Here is a 20,952-nt window from a genome sequence, read left to right on the forward strand (position 1 = left end):
TCATGTATGGTAAAATGGCCTTTTTGATTCCATATCCTAATAAAAAATATCACTCTAAAACTACATTACTGGAGAAAATACTATAATCACGGTCCTTATACTGGGTTAGTACATCCTGACAAGTGAGCACTTGACTTCCTGCACTGGTATTCTAAAGAAAATCTGAAAGTACTGTACTGAACGTGGGTGAATGAATTGCCACACACTGTCTAATGTAATATGTTGAAGGGCAAATATTCCTGTAACAACGGTCATTTCAAAGGTGTGGTGACCACTTCTGGCCCTCTGTCAGAGCCTTTCTAAAATTAATTCCAGTTGAAAGAAGGTTGATTCAACACTTCAGAACACATATTCTGATCCACTAACAAAATCTCCAATGCTTTATTACAGCTTTCTAAATTACTAAATTATATGTAAAACCTTCATGCACAGTTATTTAATCTAGGCACCAAAGTAGACCCACATATTTTTGAGTTTATTTTTCTTACATTTGATTAAGTGTGAACTGATTGATGTGATGTCGTATAGATTTCAACTGCCTACAATATGCTGTAGGGTTTTGATTTTTATTGATGAATAGCACAGGTTAACTGGGCATAAGTGCTATGTGTTATGGGTACCATTCCGCTTCATCTTCTGAGTGCAATCAATACACAGCTGTGTGTAGCTTTCAGATGTGTGAAGGAGGAAATAAATTCAGGAAAATAGTCCAAATATTCCTAGAGCATGCCTGTTTTGAACTGCATGTTTCCGGAAGCCTACATGTTTTGGCTGAGCTATAAGTAGCACCTCACATTGGCACATCTAACAAAGAGTGAGAAAAGTATCATCAGGAAAAAGTTGCCCTATTTACTTAATGTCATAGGTAATGTCATAGTATCTATGATATTTACTTAATGTCACAGATACTGCACTCAAGATGATAAACTTTCAGGAGGCTTGCTGGGGCCAAAGTAATATAATTCTGAAGTCTGATCTTATGCCTTCTCTCCTCAAGATGCACTTAATCCAGAGATGGAATTTCAGAAACAACTCAAAAAAAAAACAGGCTTTGAGAAAGAACACTCAAACTGCAAAAAACATTTGATAGAGTAGATGCTATGGCCTACGAGCAGAGATTTGTAAAATAAAACATGTTTTTGAATCCAAATCACAAAATATCCCAATTAAATTTAAAACCCTTGTCTATGCACTTGAGTAAGATGAGTAAGCCAGGATTATTTATCAAATAATCCATGTGCTACAAATATAAATAGGTAACAAGCCATCCTAATGCAAAGATTGATATCTTATATGAACATGTTAAAATCCAATGGTAAATGAGAACTAATACAGCAGGTTTATACATTCAAGCAAATCAGAATGGAGAGTGAAGGAGCTCACACTAATTCCCATATATCACTGTGTTTCCAAGATAGTGTTCAGCTATTTCAGACTATAGCTGATATGCTATTGCAGAATGATTGGAAATATGAAAATCAAAAGACGTAAGGCAATTTCTAGTCTAAATGATAAAAAGCACAGTGTTGCATTGCAGGGTTCATCTCCAGTAAGTGAAGAAGCATCGAAGGGAGAGTGTGTGAACTATTTATACAAAAGACATTACAAATTTCCCTATGATTAGTTACAAACTGCTATCTTCTGTTGTTTGAAATATAGGGCAGATCTTGCAAAGTAAACAAAATGGTTAATAGTTTCTTTTATAATTATTTTAAAATCAAAAGCCAGTTGCACAGAAAGTCAAAATAAGACCACAGCTTCTAAGGCCACACAAAACCTACCACAATCTTTTCAGTCTGAAAGGACTCCAGACATGTAGCACAAACTTTGGACATTCTTCCACCTTTAAAGATTGGTCTTCACATGCTTTGGGGACTTTGCATTTTGGGCTTGTATCTTGATTTATTTTGTTTTTGTTTCCTGAGGTAAAGAAAAGGGAATAAGTAAAGAGGTATGCATAAAGAGCTGAATATTTAGGTCAGACCTGGCCTCCAAAAAATTATTTGAATTATTTCTCACAATGAATGAAAAGAACTTCTTTTTTACTACATGTAAAGATTTTGTGCAAGAAAATTCATTATGTCATTGTAAACGGGTACTGTTTAACCCAAGATCTGACCAGGCCAGTGTCTTCCGTCATATGTCTTGCCAGATAAGTTTGTCTCTTCTTGCAGAGTTCTGGGTGCAGATGTATGTCTTACAGTCCTTATCTTTGCTCATCCTTAACCTACCACCACAATCTGCCCAAGGGAGGAGTGTACACAAATTAACATGCCAGCCAGACACTCCTTTTATCTGTCCAGAATGTGCATACCCTATTCTTTAACCACAGACAGAAACTTACCTTGTATCACAGGTTCTGAGGTATGTCCCTTGGATACAACATTCTATTACTTACGCAAAAATCATACGTCATTTCCCACACCATTGAATTATGATCCTTACTATGAATGGAGTACAGCAGTATTCAAGACGTATTAGGTCAACACCACCAGGGATACTACTCCTGATGTCTTGGTCTGAAATGTGAGATTGTGCAGACTTACTTTGTGCACTCTTACTTTCTTCACTAGGGCACTTCCTCCATCTACTAACTATGTCCATCTCAAATGTATATAAAATTCATTGTAATATAAACAGTCTCCTGCATAAGCAAAAACTAATAATGTAGCTAAGTTTATAAAAGGTTCGAGGAAAGGACTGAAATGTAGGAATAATTGGTCAAGATACCAGACAAATAATTTGTACAGCCCAAGTAAAGCTCTACGTTTTCTATCCAATGTAAGGAAGATAATTTTATCAGTCTTATCACTGAATCCTTTTGTCCTGTCCTCTGTTTTGTCAGAAGACTACAAATCATCAAGCTAGATGCAAAAATCCAGTTACAAGCCAATGCTTTTGGTCACATCAAAAACAGTAAATGAACATGAGTAAAAACAGACTAAGATTCACTCTTCATTCTGCCCAGTTTGAGGTTAGCATTTGAAAGAGAATCACTGGTGATTAAAATAATCCTTGTATGCTACCAAGTTAGTCTTTATCTTTCTCCCTCCCATCTCTAATTTAAACTGTAATGTGTTAGGCACTCTTAGTAATACTGAGGCAGTGATTCAGTATCTGGTAGGTACTCATTACCATGAGCAATGGTCAGGATTGACACATGTATATATTCTTCCTTAAGGTTTACTTTTCTCTCCCATTTCCCTACTTTCTATTGGCGCCCACTGTAAATCTCCACAGGGTCTTGATATTATCAAAATAGGGCAATATTAGCAATATGTTTGTTTTGGAACAAGTAATTTTAAAGTATTCAATCTTTACAATGAGAAATCCAGTTCCATCTAACCCTGCTCTATTCAATATAGCAGATATAATTACAACCCTCTCAGGGACCTCATTCAGTTCTTCTGTGCATAGCCTTGTTTAATAGCACCAGCTGACCCATTAAACTGCATCAACTGTGTTTCAGGTGAAACGTTTGTTTTGTATATTTACTATGAGATAGCCGTTTTGTTTCACACGAAGATCAAAATGCCTAGAGTTTAACAGCCTCACCTCATGTAAAGAAAAACGAATACATTGATAACAATTTTGTTTAAGGCTACTGGATGTCTGCCATGAAATAAAAATCCCATTAGAAAAGTGATCAGTTAGATAGCAAATCTCATCCTTTGTGTGTGTGTATGTGTGTGTGTGTGTGTGTAAAAATTTGATAGCATTCTTTCTGTGATAGTTATCCATCTCAATTCAGAGTTTGAAAATTAGCAAAACTAACAGAACAGTGATTTGGGGCAAGGATCTAAAGTTAATTTTAAGTATCATTGATACTTCACCAAATTAAATGTTATTTTGCAATGATTATGGGGATGTGACACAATGAAAGGTAGAAAGTCAATTAAACTGCCTTACTTTAATGTGCAGAAAATAGAAAATAAAATACTCAACCTGGTGATCAGGAGTTTGCCATATTTTTAATGCTGATGTCTGATAGCTAAAAAGCTCTAAATACGCCAGCACTGTGACTATAAATAAGGTTGTAGTAGTCACCTAGAAGTAAGTAAAAGCTCAGATTGAGGGACTTAGAATATCAATATTTTACAGTACTCTATTTGCTTCAAAAGAAGAAATACTAGCTTTTAGCTACCTGGCTGTAAGCCTTTCATTATAACTCCTAATACAATTTGGATTAATTTTCCTTTATGTCATCAACATTAAACACCAAATCTGCTCTTTTTTTTTTTTTCTCTTAAGTGGTGTGTTTTTTGAATATTTCAATGTGTAATCACATTTTGCAGGAGCTCATGATTGTCTTTCAGCTTCTGCATTGGAATGGAAGCCTTAAAGCCCTACGGGAAACAAAGTGCTCCCGGCAGGTAGGACAAGACATTAAAAAGTTGACTGAGTGGTTAACTGTGTGAGGTTAAAATATGCAAATTACTATTACTAGCAGTACTTTTAATTTCTGAGTTAATGTATTTGTCCTTTATTTTGATTTATACAATACTTAGAAAAATTAAGTTTTAAAATACTTTGTATTTTCTGTATTTGCCCCTTGATATCACTGCAAGAAAACCCTGAATATTTCTCACTTTAATCTATCAACAGGCAGAAAATTCATTTGAGATAAATTGCAACCCTAACAGGTTTTATCTTCTATTTTGGGACAGCACTTGAAAATGCAATACGTTGAAAAATTTCAAAATATTTTTAACTTGTGAAACTAAGTTGTGTATTATGTTACAACGTACAGAAAAATTATACATTCTGAGCTTTCCAAAGGGAAGAGAATCACAGAATCACAGAATCACAGAATCGTAGGGGTCAGAACGGACCTCCAGAGATCATTGAGTCCAACCCCCCTGCCAAAGCAGGTTCCCTACACCACGTCACACAAGTAGGCGTCCAGGCGGGTCTTGAATATCTCCAGAGAAGGAGACTCCACAACCTCCCTGGGCAGCCTGTTCCACTGCTCCGTCACCCTCACCGTAAAGAAGTTCTTGCGCACATTGGTGCGGAACTTCCTATGCTCCAGTTTCTGGCCGTTTCCCCTTGTCCTGTCTCTGCACACTGCTGAGAAGAGTCTGGCCTCGCCACTTTGCCACACCTTAGATATTTGTAGACCTGGATCAGGTCCCCTCTCAGTCTTCTCTTCTCAAGGCTAAACAGACCCAGTTCACGTAGCCTTTCTTCATAGGGGAGATACTCCAGGCCCTTCCCCATCTTTGTGGCCCTCCGCTGGACTCTTTCCAAGAGATCCCTGTCTTTTTTGTACTGGGGAGCCCAGAATAGCTTTCATTATTCAAAATGTTACCTCTCTTCTAGAGAAATAAGCATAGGTAGATTTAGTTCTATCTTTTAGTAATCAGCTTTTGAAAAAACATTATAGAGGACTGCTGTGTAATTTTTGTGCAAAGCTGAATGATTCTCACTGTTGTTTGTGTGTCTATTTAAAGTAGTTTTGTTACTAAGTTCCATGTCTGTTATTTCCCTGAATGACAGGAAGTAATTTCCTACTACTCCCAGTGTTCCTTAGATGAAAAGATGAGAAGTCACATGGCCCTGGACTGGATTATGAAGGAGCAAGAATCTCCAGGAATTATCTCCCAAGAGCTGCAAATGGCACTGAGGGAACTGGAAGAAGTCAGGAAAGCTGGGCATGAACTGAGGTTCTACAAAGAAAAGAAAGAGATACTGAGCTTAGCACTGAGTCAGATCTACAGTGATCACATTACCACTTCCTCATGGGACAATCAAATGAGCTTGGCCCTACATGGCTACCGCTAAATTTGAAGAAGATGTTTTAACATGCCAGGCTAGGTTAAAAATACTCTCCATGTAAGTTGTTGGCATTCTTTTCCATAGATGTTTTAATTTCTGTATCTAAAAGCACAGATTTTTTTTTTTATTATTATTCTTTTTATTTTTTTATTTTTTTAATTTTTATTTCAGTGGCTAATCTTCAGGTCAAGCTAAAGCTGCCATGAAACATTTGATGTACCACTGGTACTAAGATATGTGTAAAACCTAAATGGAGACAAAGCACAAAAGCTTTTATGGTACTCTGAAGATTGAACTTGACATGGTAACCTGATTTCCACATGAAGACCACATCTTTGTTGAAGACATAAAAATTGTCTTCACAAACCTACAAATTACCAGCAGTAAAAGACAAAAAGGGTAGTTCAAAGCTGTATTGGTGCCTGGTTACTCCCAGACTTCTTCACAGCATGTGTTTCCTCTTATCAGGTGCTATTGCTGAAGTTCATTGTGTTTTTCAAAGGGTATAAAGAACCTTTCAAGCAAAATAAACCCTGCAGTATTAAACAAGTTCTCCGGATTCAAGGTGCTTTACCTCTGTTGCAGCCAGCAAGATTTCACAAATCTATGGGAACATAAAGATGAGCAGAAGTTATTCACTGGCCATCGGTATGGCTAACGATGTGATAAAAATTTTCTAGTTAGACTTTATATACTTTTCAAAGAGAATTTACTTGCTTGCACTTCAACAAATACCTACTGAGGTTCAAGATCTTTCCTTTCCTCTTGCTGACTGTCAGCACAATTCCACTACTAGAAGCTACTGTCTGTAGAGCAAAGTAGGCAGCATAAGCCTGTAGAAAGCACGCAGTCATGTAACCAGCATGCCATTTTAGCTGATGATGACAGCAGGAAGGTGTTAAGATGCTGGTCAATGAACTTGAACATACTTCTCTGTAGTTCTGTTTCCTGGTAGTTTCTGCCAGAAGAATGGACGTTTAGCATAGCTGTAGTTTAAATCAACTTAATAACCTCAGTAGTATCTCTTAACATCTTTTAACAAAGTACAGTTTGCTTTAAACATAATGTATTTCTACGTAAGAGGGACACACAGTTCAGTTGGAGGAAAAGCAGGCTGGGAAAAATTCATTTTCATTCTTTACAGAAGTGGACACCCAACAGTGTCACGTCTCATATAAAAAAGACAAGAGAATAGTTCAGCAGTAATAACTGTGTTGCAAAACCATGCACACCACTGCTAGACACAGTTCCCTAGTGTGGGACGCAGCCTTACTGCAGAGACAGACAACTGTGACCTGTAAAGATTCTTGCACGTATAAGGAGAGTTGTGGGATGGCTGTACAGTATAGATGCCCAGTAGAGGGAGAGCCAAGCTGGCCTACAGCTTAGCTATAGCAAGCACAGTGATTTGAAGAATTAATTACACAAAGTTATTCTGTTAATGCTTTCTTGCAATACCACAGTAGCTTTTAGGTGTTGTGGATGATAAGTGGGTACATCCCATTGTAGAAAGGGAGATATGTTGTAAGACTGTTCTGCTTTAACAAGGCAGAAGAAACAACAGAAAAAACTGCACCTGTTTAGTGGAGTCATTATAAGCCAGAATCCACACATACCAGGCAGAATTTGCCTAAAATGTGACGGATGCATCAAGACATTCCCCTTGTCTTCCTACCTGTGTAAGAGACTTTTCCAATTGTCTTTGCATTCCACAGTAATCTTTGGGACAAAAGGAATATTTGGAGAAAGTAAATGAAACACCCCAAGGACAGACAGTGACATTGAAGATGGCCAAATAAGGCCATCTCTGTTAGTCAGTCATTGGGAGTGGATAGGAAAATGAATTTGGGAATGTAAGGGGTATGCAATTCAGGAGGAGCATTCTTAGAGAGTTACTGGATGCTACCCCAGCACTGCCAATAAAGAATACCTTGCTTAATCATAATAAAGCTTCGCTGTTAAGTTTCTACACATCAATTTCTTCAAATCAGCAGCTTGAAAAGACAAATGAGCAGCACAGAATTTTGGAAAGCTGTGGTGAGATTGTAAATGAAGAGCAACAGTTGTGGGTTTTTAATCTTTTTTTTTTTTTTTTTTTTTTTTTTTTTTTTTTTAATTTTTATCTACTGAATGTGAAATTTCCAAGGGAAAGAAAAAGAATGCAGCCTCCCTCTTCAGCATTCTGAGATCTCAGCTTGAACTAATAGTGGCATGGACTTTACAAGTCTTGAATTCTTTCTTTAAGCTCACTGAAGAAGGAAGTATTTCAGTTCATTGTAAGGAATCAACAAATCCCACGAGATTTTTTGTCTTCAAAATAAAATGATTATGTGGGATGGAAAATGGTTGGGACAAAAGAGAGATCTTGAACAACATACAAGGTTGGAGAAAATTCTCATTTTTTATCTCCTTTCAGGTGCTCATTTAAAAAATGTACAAAGTTGTATGGCTCTATTACTTAAAAATATGTTTTATTAACTGAAAATAAATTTTTACTTGCTTTTAATGTTTTGTTTCCTTTCAGGGCATTTCATATGTATAACAATAAAGTGAAAGTAATTTTCACACTGCATCAATAGATTGTACATCCTCCCTTGTGCATTTAGGTTATGTAATTTAGGCAATGGTTTGCCTTCCATCAGTGTAGTATGTAAACTGATTAAGTAGGTTGTAGGAAAAGTACTGGAAAAACTTGGATTGCTTTGATTTTTATTTGTTGATCAGATGGAGAAATAAACAATCACACTCCTGTGGATTGATTTCAGCATTCGAGCTTCATTTTTTATGTTAGCTACTTCAGCTCTAAGGATTTGTGCAGAAATCAGCACTTCAAAGCACGAAGAAAACTAGAGACCCCATCCTAGATCTCTGCATTCTTTGAGCTGATGGGAAGACACAAAAGAAGGTTAGCTTTGAAAGGACACATTTCACTTAGCATTAACAAGTACTGCCCACTTTCCCACTTACCTCTTCTTCTTACCCCACTCCTGTCTCTCCTCATCATGTTTTAACCGTACAAGGCTGCTTGTTGTCAGATACATTCCTCTGGATTACATGCTTTGTATGCTGTTCCTCACACTGTGAGAAAAGATGATGCCAATGCTGCCACTGCAGCCAAATACCTAATCACTTCTGCATAGGAACTTTGTGTTGTAGCCTTATCAGTCTACTCTGGATGCCAGTACTGTTTATGTCTCCTGTTAAATGTTGAAGTATGTTATTGCCTACCCACAGGCAGAGTCTGACTTCATCGTTTATCTCCTCCTTGTATTTCAAACATCACTTTGATGTTGGACACAAGAGATACATAGGTGCCCATAATTTCTGCAAGTAACTATGTGTGGACAGAATCTATCAGACTGCATTTATGTAACACAATACACCAAATCAACATATGTTGGGAAAATGTATAGTCCTTTTACCATGCAACCACAGCTTTCTTTCAGAGGAACACTTGTGTAAATGGCCCTTTAAACTTTCATAGAAACCAATACCCTTTCAGGGGAGCTGTGAAGTAAAAGCAACTATATTTAATAGTAAGAAACCTCTGAAATGCTGTCTCTCTTGCCCTTCAGCCTGAACTTATCAGCCTGAGGAGAGAATATTTCAGCTATTTCCACCACAGTGGATTGAATTTGTATCAGGAGACTTAATGTCTGTATGGAATGAATTGTGTTCAGGTAATTCGGAAGCAATGATAATAGTTGTTTGATAGATAATCTGGCAGATTGGGAGAATAAGAGCCCCTTGACCCCAGGTGCACACTCCTGGCAGGAGTATTATATCATTTACGTGAGAGTAAAATTAGCAGAGAAGGCTCTCCAGGCAGGTTGTTACACTATATGTTTGTGAAAATATTCCATGCATTTTTGCTTTCACGCTGTTAAAGGGAAGCTTAAGGAAGCTCTGTTTTGACATGAGCCACTTCATCCTTGGTATTGCTGTTCTCATATGCATTAAAAACTGGATTTTCAGGATCCAAAACAAGAAGCCTCGGAAAGAATAAAGAAAATTAGAGTAAATGCTATGGCTCGTATAAAGTGCCAGCAGTTTACTGTGTCTTGAAACTTTTGTGTTTCTTTTGTATATATATCAATCAGTGCACTAAAGCATAACTGTGATAAGACAAATACATTGAAGATAAGAATCTATCAGACTTTGACAACAGAGGTTCCAAAAACAGATAGCAGGCTTTTGCTGTCTCTATTCAGATGGATGTTCATTCATGTCATCTACAGCTGTTTCTCTTTTCTAAAAACCGATGATCACATCTCAATTAAACCATAATTCTGGGCAAATGTGAAAATGCGCATGCACACTCATTGAACCTCGAGCACCCAATCACCTGTTCCTCCCCGTGTTAGAATCATTAGCTTAATCACTCTCTTTTTTTTTTTTTTTTAATGTCTATAATTTATTTTCTGTTGGACAAGATATCTCTTGATTTAAATAAACAAATAGGTGGAGAAAGGTATCTCACAATTATTTGTATTCTCTTTATATATACTTAGTATATTGATCTTTCAATTGTAGCTGAGCTTTACAACTACATATTAAGACAAATTCTTCTCCCTCATGTGCAAGTGCACAACTTGCACAAGATGCAAGAAATCACACATGCAATTTTACCTTAGCCCTTAAAATGTATGTTTTGCTTTCATTCACAATTCCATAGCTTTGAGTTCCTATATGACACTTCCTCTGCTCTGCCCTAGTAAGGCCCCATCTGCAGTTCTGTGTCCAAGCCTGGGGCCCCCAGCACAAGAAAGACATGGAGCTGTCAGAGAGTGTCCAAAGGAGGCCACAAGTGGATCAGAGAGCTGGTGCATTTCTGTGAAGAACAGAACATCATTCTCTACAAACTGGGAAGATATGGATTTGATGGGTGGACTGTTTGATAGATCCTGGTTGCAGGATCAAGTCAAGAGAGTGGCGGTCGATAGCTCAATATCTGGATGGAGATTGGTGACAAGTGGTGTCACACTGGGACTGATACTCTTTAATATCTTCATCAGTGACACGGACAGCAGGGTTGAGTGCACCCTCAGCAAATTTTTCTGATGACACCAAGCTGTGGGGTGCAGCTGATATACCAAAGGGAAGAGATGCCATTTAAAGGTACCTAGACAGGCTTGAGCAGTGGGCCGAGGTGAACCTCATGAGGCTCAACAAATCCAAATGCAAAGTCTTGCACCTGACTCAAGACAACCTCCATTACCAATACAAACTGGGGGATGAAAGAATTGAGAGCAGCCTTGCTGAAAAAAACGGGGGGGTAATGATGGATGGCAAGCTGGACAAGAGCCAGCAATGTTCCCTTGTGGCCCAGAAAGCCAACTGTATCCTGAGCTGCATCAAAAGTTGCATGACCAGCATGCTGAGGAAGGTGATCCTGCCCCTCTGCTCTGAACTGGTGAGGCCTCACCTGGAGTACTGTGTCCATGTGTGGAGACCTCAGTATAGGAGAGACGTGGAGCTGTTAGAGCACATCCAGAAAAGGACCACAGAAATGATCCATGGAGTGAAACATCTCTCTTATGAGGACAGGCTCAAAGAGCTGGGACTGTTTGGCCTAGAGAAGATAAGGCTGCGAGATGACCTAATAGAAGTCTTTCAGTATCTAAAGGGAAGCTACAGAAAAAAAGATTACAACTCTTTAGCAGGATCTGTGGAGACAGAACAAGAGGAAATGGCTTCAAGCTCAGGGAGAGTAGATTTAGGTTAGACATAAGGAAAAAATCTTTTACAATGAGAGTGATGAGACACTGGAACAGATTATCTAATGTTGTGGCGGATGCCCTGTCCCTAGAGACTTTCAAGGGGAGGCTGGATAAGTTGGTCTAGATGGCCCTCAGAGGTGCAGTCCAACTCTAAGAATTCTATGATTCTGTGCAACTATCCTTACATCCTTTTCCTAATGACAAATCTATCCTAACTAGTTTCAGCTTAATATTTTTGAGATTTCTTAGTCTCTCTCAAGCAGTTTTAGGGTTATTGCTGTACCTCAGAATTGCTACTGAATCTCCCAGCTTTACAATCACTAGGTGATGCAAACACAAGTCCCTCAGCAATACCATTTTAAGTCTCTGATCACGTTTTTCATTCTTTAGCCTTCTTCCATGGAAGACTGGTTCTAAATCAGTGTGACATCACGAGCTCATCAGAGTGGTCTCGTTGAAGCTTTACCAGTACAGAGCAGTTACTCTCTGTATCTAATCTGTAAGACTCCTGCGCACATGTCAGCTTGAGGATTGGTTAGCAAAAAAAAATCCGTGGCTGGATGACACTGTGTGTATATCAGTTGTACCATAGGTACCTCTAAATAGCATAGTCGGTTCAATAACTGCAGTCACCAGCATGTCACAACTCACACCACAGGTGAGGCAGGAGTCACACATACATCTTCGGATCTATAGTCACCACTCTGAAGAAGGGTGCAAAGAGGGCAGAACCAAACATTTTTTGCTTGTGCTCAGTGAAAGGACAAGAGGCAATAGGAATAAATGAGAACACAAGGGGGTACACCTCAGTAGTGGAAAACACTCCTTTATTGTGAGGATCTGTGCCCTGGCACTAGTTACCCAAAGGTTCAGAAGAGTACTACTTGCAGTTACTCAGAAGCCAGCTGAACAACCACATTTTGAAAGGTCCTCTAGGAAGCTGAAGAACAAAATGAAGGGAGGCTGTGGGAGATCCCTAAACTGCCAGCCAGGTCAGGGAATCACAGGACATCTCAACTAACCTGAAGAGGAGAGTGTGCACCTTTGATGCCTCCAGCAGCACTGAAAAAAACCAACATGGAGGAATTTCGTGTCACCTCAAACACTGACCTTGATAAAAATCCCGGCCAACCTTCATCCATACAGGCTCCAGTATCAACAGAACAATAAGCAGCCCAGGAAGAGCCAGGGGTAGCACTGACAGATGATCAAGTGTGGAAGGAACGAATGCACACATGGGGCAGGGCAGCAGTGTTGGCTTGTGGGGAGAGCCAGTTACACTCGTGTCCTGTAGCCTCAGTGTTTCCTCCATGTGGAAATAATGTCATCTGCTGACATTCATCGACATTTGCTGCATGTTTGCGGAGACCACAAAGTGGATGTGAGCACAGTGAGGCGGTGGGTGGTACGTTTCAGCAGTGGTGACATCAACAAGGAGCAGAGGTGTATCTGTACTGTGGAGCTGATGGCGATTATTTCTGTGAGGAGAACTCAGAACACCTACTGAACTTTGCGGAAAAAACAGGGGCTTTGGACCACAAGACACGTTGCTTAGTTGCAGTAATACCTGCTCATGAGCAGGTGCTGTAGGGGAAATTAAAATTCTGTGAGAACTGGTATTTTAGAGGTTTGCTTTAAGAAATACTTCTTAACGAACTGCTTTCTCAGTCAGCTAATTTTTGGGAGGAACTTTATCAATCTCCCCTTGCATATAAATTCTGAGCTAATGCTGCACTCACAAGTTGTGTTGTACAGCCAGTAATGGGTGTGAGGTGGCTTAATAAATGGCTGGTTAACATTTACAGCCATGAAATTCATCAGCCTACGCTACGGCTTGCATCACCATACAACTCCTCAAGACAGCAATGCACTATTCCATTTGCAATGGGGCAGGGGGTGGTAGGTGGTGCTAAATGTGCGTAGGGAATGTCTTGGAAATCCCATCATCCTATCACGGTGATGGCGGTCTTCTCCTTTCTTGAACCTCTTGAGATTTCTGGTATGTTTTTGCTTTTGTGCAGGGTGAAATAAATAAACTAAGTAATCTATACTTCTCTGATCCTGTCACAGAAAATCTAAATGTTAAAAACCGAGCTGTATGACCAATCAAAATATCACGATCTCAGTTTCTCCGGAAGAGAGAAATTTCCAAACAAAATTACTACGCTGCAATTAGATGGATCACCAGGGGAAAGCAAGCAATACCATCATGAGCTTACAGAAGCAGAGCATCTTCCAGTCAGAAATCCCTTAGCTTTCCCAAACATGTGCCCCCCTTCTTAGTAAAATAAAATGTTAGTAATAACAAGAGAAAGAAAATGTATCTTCTGTCCTACTTCCTGAGAACGGGAATGGGGCTGTCTTTCTGCAGAGTCAGAACTTGCAGCAGCAGAGCTGTTGACTGCAGTGCCATATTTGGTGAAGGCTGATTTCTCATATTGCAGTGCCTAGACATCGTTGCAAAGGAGGATGTCATTGCTACGTTTTTCTTTCTGGATTAGACCGTGTGTCCACAGGCTTGTGACAGTTTTGCACTCAGCTCGGCTTATGGATTCTGATGTCTCGCTGGTGTGATTTTTCTGTCTCCAGCCAGATCCTCCCAATTGCAGTTCATGTCAACTGCCTCCGAACTGGTGCTGGCAACGCAAGCCTTTCTGGCAGGACAAGTGCTCCAGCTTCACTGCCTCAGCAGTCTCCAGTGAGCCCACCCGGATAGGCAGTGTCACTCCTGGCTGCAATCCTAGAAAGGAGGCAGAGCCTGGATTAGGCCTGGTGCGTGCTGGGCAGAGGGGATCAGCCCCGCTGCCCCCAGCTAGGGGAGAAGAACGGGAGAAAATCTCCAGGGGCGAGCCACGGGCCGTCTTTGACTTGGTGTAGGAGGAACCAATGCACGGAGGGGGCAGGGCAGCAGTGTTGGCCTGTGGGGAGAGCCAGTTAGGCCCGCGTCCTGATGCCTCAGAGGAAGACATGGGTTTTGCTGAAGGCACCCCAGTGCTGCATGGATCTGGAGATTTGTCACAGCTGGGGCGATGTGGGAAGACTCGGTCAAAGCCTCAGACACTGCTGCAAAGTGCCGGCAGGGAGCAGACACAATATAGGGAACGGAATGGACAGAGGCACTGCGGAAAACCCGGATGCCATTGCTGGGCTTGGAGTGCTGCAGATGACGCTCGCCCATTGTGACGTCACTGGCACCGCTCCCCTACGTGAGGGATAGTGACATACGCAGCAGGGGATTGTGACCTCTTGGCCCTGGCTGCCTGTAGCCGGGCACAGAGTCTCTCACTCTCACTTGTGCCCGCACTCCAGCCGAGCGTGTCCGTGAGGTTTGGAGCGAGGAGCAAGGATAGCCTTGGTGCTGGTCTCGTGCTCTGGGAGCTGCCGACAGCCGCTCTCAGTGCTCGTCCCCAGAGCCACTAGAGCTTCTTCCCCGCCCTGCCTGGCTCAGGCAGCCGGGGCACCCAGGAGGCCGCAGCAGCAAAGGGAACCGGTAAGGGGACGCCTCAGCCTGGGCGGCCCAGCTGGGAGGGTTTCCTTCCTGAGGGACCCGGGCACTTGTTCCTCTGCTGGCGGGCTCAGCGAGTGACCGTGGCCTCTCTTCTTTTCCTAGCGTGACCCCTGCTGCTGCAGCAGCGGGGTGAGGAGCAGCCCCTCATCCCCTTAGCTCTCCTGTCCACCCAGCAGCTGGACAGCATGGCCACCGAGCTGGACCGTCGCTGCCCCATTTGCCTGGACACCATGGATGACGCCAGCCATGTGATGCCGTGCCTGCACCAGTTCTGCTTTGGCTGCATCCAGCGGTGGGTTGAGAGCATGCCCACGTGCCCCCTCTGCAAACGCAGGGTGGAGTCCATCCTGCACTCAGTGCGTGCGGACGACAGCTTTCAAGAGGTTGTCGTCGGACAGCAGGAGAGGGCCAGAACAGCACCCCACCACACAACACCAGCGCAAGAGCAGCCAGGGGCGGTGCCCGCCTGGGCGTCCATTTTCCGCCTGCCTCCAGCTGTGCTCCTGCCACTGCTGCCCTGGCTGCGCCAGGAGCTGGGGCAGCTCTTTGGGGCTGACCACAGGGCAGCCGCTGCAGCACAGCGCCGTGTCCTCTCTGGCCTGTGCTTCTTTGGTCTGGACGGGGGAGCGCTGACTTTGTGGCTGTTCGGCTCCCTGCGAAGCCAGACCGCCAGCTTTGTGCGACGGCTCGTCGTGCAAGCTGCGCATGTGTGCAACGGGCTGGTGCCACCCGCTGGCCCGGAGGCCTCCCGCGCTGCCACGGGACAGGAGGGCAGCCCCGCAGCTGCCCGTGGTGCAGCTGCCTCCCAGGCACAGACCCCACAGCCCTCCAGCAGCACTGGGGAAGACAATGTGGAGGAGGAGCATCCTGTGCCCTCGACCACTGCCCTCAGTGAGGGGCCCAGCCAGCCTCCATCCCTCCCGGCTCCATCGAGGACCAGCCAGCAAGCAGCCCAGGAGGAGCCGGGGGAGGCAGTGCCGGGTCCCTCCAGCACCAACAGGGCCAGGGAGCGCTCACGCAGGGCGCCTCGGCGAGCCCCGAAGAGGAGGGCCCACGACTCTGGGGCCTCCGCACCTCCTGCCAAGAGGCCACCCCGCCGGCAGCGCTAGGACACCGCCCCAGCAGCTGGCGAGAACAGGGCCGGGCCTGCAGCTGGGGCACAACCAGCCCTCAGGGGCTCGGACTGTGTCAGACCCACAAAATCCCAGAATGGCCCGGGTTGGAAGGGGCCTCAAAGATCGGCAATCTCCAACTCCCCCGCCACAGGCAGGGCCACCAACCTCCACACGGAACACCAGACCAGGCTGCCCGAGGCCCCATCCAACCTGGCCTTGAACACCTCCAGGGACGGGGCATCCGCAACTTCTCTGGGCAGCCTCACCACTCTCCCTGTAAAGAACTTCCCCCTGACATCCCACCTAAATCTTCCCTCCTTCAACTTCAAATCATCTCCCCTTGTCCTGCTGTTATCTACCCTTTCAAAGAGCTGACTCTGCAATAAAATTTCAGAAAAATCTCCGTGTTGCTACCAGTGCCTTTGTCAGCGCTGTGCATGGGGGAGGTCAGACTTCTGCTGGGCCTGGAGGCCTCCCACGCTGCTGTTACCGTTTCTTTAGAACTTCCCTTAACACACTGCAAAGACCAACATCCAGAGCTCCACCTCACTTCCTCTTCCCTCCAGGTCCTCTGGGGATGCCGCCATCCCCATCAGGATACTCACAATGCCCATAAGGGGCAGTCAACGGGACCAGAACATTAACTCTTTAACTCCCACTGGTCCACGTGATGTTCTGATGTGAAATACTGACAATAAAAATCACCAAACCACGACGTCTCCCTACAACGGCTGGCCCTTCCGTGAGCCCACGGTGGGTCACAGAATCACACAGAATCACAGAATCGTAGGGGTCAGAACGGACCTCCAGAGATCATTGAGTCCAACCCCCCTGCCAAAGCAGGTTCCCTACACCACGTCACACAAGTAGGCGTCCAGGCGGGTCTTGAATATCTCCAGAGAAGGAGACTCCACAACCTCCCTGGGCAGCCTGTTCCACTGCTCCGTCACCCTCACCGTAAAGAAGTTCTTGCACACATTTGTGAGGAACTTCCTATGCTCCAGTTTCTGGCCGTTTCCCCTTGTCCTGTCTCCACACATTGCTGAAAAGAGTCTGGCCTCGCCACTCTGGCCCTCACACCTTAGATATTTATAGACCTGGATCAGGTCCCCTCTCAGTCTTCTTTTCTCAAGGCTAAACAGACCCAGTTCACGTAGCCTTTCTTCATAGGGGAGATACTCCAGGCCCTTCCCCATCTTTGTGGCCCTCCGCTGGACTCTTTCCAAGAGATCCCTGTCTTTTTTGTACTGGGGAGCCCAGAACTGGACACAGTCCTCCAGATGAGGCCTTACCAGGGCAGAGTAGAGGGGGAGGATCACCTCCCTCGACCTGCTGGCCACGCTCTTTTTAATGCGCCCCAGAATGCCATTGGCCATTGGCCACGGGTCCATCCCTTCCGGTCACACAGGGAGCACAAGTGCCAGCAACTTGCCTGCGCTCCCTAGGCCAGCCTCACCCCTTCACCAGGTGCTCAATCACCAGTGCAAGCCATGACCTAACAGTTCCCCTGCATGAGGACGCCTAGTCTCCACCTAGATCCGACTGGTTGGTTACTGTGCTGGAATCGCGCCCCTATTTTGAGGATGTTGCTTTTGTGATAGAGGTCTTGTGGTCAGAAGGGACATTTAGCACAGAGAAGCAATACACCTGGAAGCAACTATGAGCAAGTACCTTGACTAGGCAAAATGGCAGATATGCAAGGGCACTGCTCTTATGAAACACTACACCTGCAAGTCACAGGTAGAATGATAACTGCGATCAAAAATGGCAAATAACAGCTGCCCCTGGCCCAGCTGCCTCCCCAGCGGAAACTCCTGCCTCTGGCCCAGAGCCCTCCTGCAGTATGGAACTGCGTAGGTGAGGTCCCACCTGCAGCTTTCTCCCACTTTTTCAAGGGAGAATTTGACAAGCGTGGCTCCTTGCCTTCCAGTCTTGCAGGACCTCTTTCCCTTCGTGACTCAACAGCCACGGGGCCTGGCCCTACATACCTGCTGAGGCGAGGGCCTCTCAATCGGCTTCACAGAATCATGACGAAATTAAAGCTGGAGAAGAACTCAAAGCTAACCAAACCCAACTCTCAGCTCATCCTCACCGCGCCCACTGAACCTCGTCTCTAAACGCCACATCTACGTGCTGCTCGATCTCCTTCAGGGACAGTGATTCCATCACTTCCCCGCGCAGCCTGTTCTAGCGCCTCAGCACTCTTTCAGATAAGAAATTCTTCCCCTACGCACTTCTTCATAATCTTCTCGGTCCTCTGCTATCAGCGATGGTGGAAGGTCTGCAAATCCTGATGCAGTACATCTAACTGAAACATTAACAAAGAATGTAGTACTCCTTTTGTGGAATAATTTCCTACTGACTTCCTTCCAATAAAATGATGAAATAGCTGCTTTTTCTTTCTCTGAGTCGTAGACTTGTAGAATCATTAAAGGGCCACATCCTCATTTTAAAAAAAAGATGTAAACTTTGAACACGTTCTTTTCTTTCTTGCTCAAAACTAGTTCTATCAGAGCCAGAGGGCCAGGATTACCATTGACCATTACCATCTCATTGCTGATAGCCCCCAGTGCGTTTGTTGGCTGTTGCCCCAGGTAAATTAACATTCAAATATCTGACTGGAATACTTTTTCTTCTTTCCTGAATTTCGCCCACTAAATTAGGGCCAGAAAAGTCTGGTTCTCATTCTGCACGTGGACATCATCCTTCCTAGGGAACCCACCATCTGTCTGACAGGGGCTGAGAATGAGCTCTGAAATATCTGTAGGGCTTCACCAGCATAGAAGCTGTTACAAATCCCTGAAGATGCACTGTTCACCACCTCTTCTAGCTCTCAGACGCTGGCTTGGAGCAAACAGAACAGGCAGCTTCTTTCCATCAGGGACCTGAGAAGAAAGGCAGAGCTATGAACTTTCAGGGACTCACACCCGAAATGCAATGCCACCTTCAGCAGCTCCTCCACACTCTTATTAGATGGCAGTTCCCTGCTGCATTGTAGCAGGGCTGTGTACCCTGAGAAGTGCTTTGACAAAGTGCCATCCCGAGGGACCTGGACAGGCTCGAGCAGTGGGCCCAGGTGAACTTCACGAGGTTCAACAAATCCCAGTGCAAGGTCTTGCACGGGGTCAAGGCAGCTCCCCACTATCAGTACAAGCTGGGCGTTGAAAGAATAGAGCAAAGCCCCGCTGAAAAGGACCTGGGGCTATTGATAGATGCCTGGACATGAGCCAGCATACCCTGGGCTGCATCAAAAGAAGTGTGGTCAGCTGGGAGAGGGAAGTGCTCCTGCCCTCCTGCTGGGGAGACCTGACCTGGCGTATTGCATCCAGGTGTGGAGTTCTCAGTACAGGAGAGACGTGGACCTGTTGGACCGTGTCCAGCGGAGGGCTGCAAACATGATCCAAGGGATGGAGCACCTTTCCTTTGAGGACACGCTGAGAGAGCTGGGGCCGTTCATCCTGGAGAAGAGAAGGCTCCGCAGAGACCTCATTACAGCCTGTCAGTATCTAAACGGGGGCTATCAGAAAGAAGGGGGCAGACTGGGGTTTGTTGTGATGGTTTCATGGACATGGTTTCACACTAAAAGAGGGGAGATTTACATTGGTTACAAGGAAGCAGTTTTTTTACCGTAGGAGTGGTGAGGCACTGGAACAGGGTGCCCACAGAGGCGGTGGATACCACGCAGGATCTTTGGATACGTTCAAGGTCACACTGGAACAGGCTCTGAGCAACCTGATCTAGCTAAAGAAGTCCCTGTTCATTGCAGGAGAGTTGGCTGGACGGCCTTCAAGTATCCCTTCCAACTGAAATGATTCTATGATTGTGCATGATGGCATCTCGGGGAAGTACATTTATTAAGTAAATTCTAGAAGAAAATACATCCTTATCTACTGAGGCATCTGCCCACGTGAGCTATTTCCCACAGGAAAGGCCGCACAGGAAGAAACCAAACTAGAGGCCAAGAGAGATGAACTCAAACATGCAGACCAAGAGAGTAGTATCTGCTAGAGTACTGCCTCTTAGTACTTACACTTACGTTTGAGTGGTGAACAGGAATATGACTAGGTTAAGTTTCTCAGACTCTCTCATCTTTCCTAGCCGTCACATGGGTTCCACCTGGCTCCAGAGTGCCAGGTGCCTTTCTGAAACAGGTGGCGTTGATCTCAGCTTCTACCCTCCATGCTCGTTCCACCTCATGTTAACACCAGTCAGCCATGAAGAACACGCCAAATGACTTTGTCCCTCAAGAGCAGTGGTGCACAAGAATTTCTGCCCGAGGTCCTGGAAGCCTGAATTCCGCGACAGAACGAGAGGACCTGGAGTTGTTGTCCACTGTGCCTTGTGATCCGTTGGAGAAAAGCAACTGGACCCAGATTCCAGATGTGCCTCTCCCAGCGGAGTGGAAGGCAAATTGGTGAGGACTTGTGGCTCAAACAATACAAACAGGCTGGGAAAGATCCAGGCTTGACTTATGATGGCCCACAGATTGCAGTGATGACGCAGGTCTGAGATCCAGCTGGGATTGCAGCCTATGGGTCAGAGTCTCAGCACTCCTACAGTGCCCCTGGGGTGCTGAAACGGGGCTACTGGGCCCTGACACTAAGGATTTCTAAGTTTCTTCTGGCTGGTTTTTGTGTCACGCCAGACCTTCTGCACCGCATACTTTTCAAACACCACTCTGACAAGAGGTATCTTCATTTCACATTACTCGTGTGGCTCTTGCATGTGCCTTTCAGAAGAGCTGGGAGGATTTTCAAACTAATAGTTTACTTTCACACGCCTCTTGCCAAAATGAGAATTATTCCTCCCCTCTCTGCCCTTTGTTTACAAA

General features: G+C 44.4%; 2 protein-coding genes across 2 annotated transcripts in view; both read left to right on the forward strand.

Annotated features, from left to right (window-relative positions):
- Positions 1 to 5,853, forward strand: part of LIX1 (limb and CNS expressed 1) — a 33,277-nt gene extending 27,424 nt beyond the window's left edge. Inside the window, exons 5-6 of the mRNA XM_090131697.1 lie at positions 4,296 to 4,373; positions 5,500 to 5,853. Of these exons, the coding sequence (XP_089987823.1) occupies positions 4,296 to 4,373; positions 5,500 to 5,784 (363 nt within the window). The 3' untranslated portion in view covers positions 5,785 to 5,853. The remainder of the gene's footprint in view (positions 1 to 4,295; positions 4,374 to 5,499) is intronic.
- An 8,930-nt stretch (positions 5,854 to 14,783) lies between these two features.
- Positions 14,784 to 16,522, forward strand: LOC149912697 (uncharacterized). The gene has a single exon (XM_090131145.1). It carries the CDS (start codon positions 15,192 to 15,194, stop codon positions 16,113 to 16,115), a length of 924 nt encoding a protein of 307 aa, XP_089987271.1. The 5' UTR covers positions 14,784 to 15,191; the 3' UTR covers positions 16,116 to 16,522.
- Positions 16,523 to 20,952: the final 4,430 nt, after the last annotated feature.

This window comes from Phasianus colchicus, chromosome Z (assembly GCF_987193195.1).
Source record: "Phasianus colchicus chromosome Z, bPhaCol1.hap1.1, whole genome shotgun sequence".
NCBI classification, from domain to species: domain Eukaryota; kingdom Metazoa; phylum Chordata; class Aves; order Galliformes; family Phasianidae; genus Phasianus; species Phasianus colchicus.

Coding starts and splice junctions, on each gene's coding strand:
- LOC149912697 (XM_090131145.1), top strand. CDS start 15,192: ATGGCCACCGAGCTGGACCGTCGCTGCCCCATTTGCCTGGACACCATG.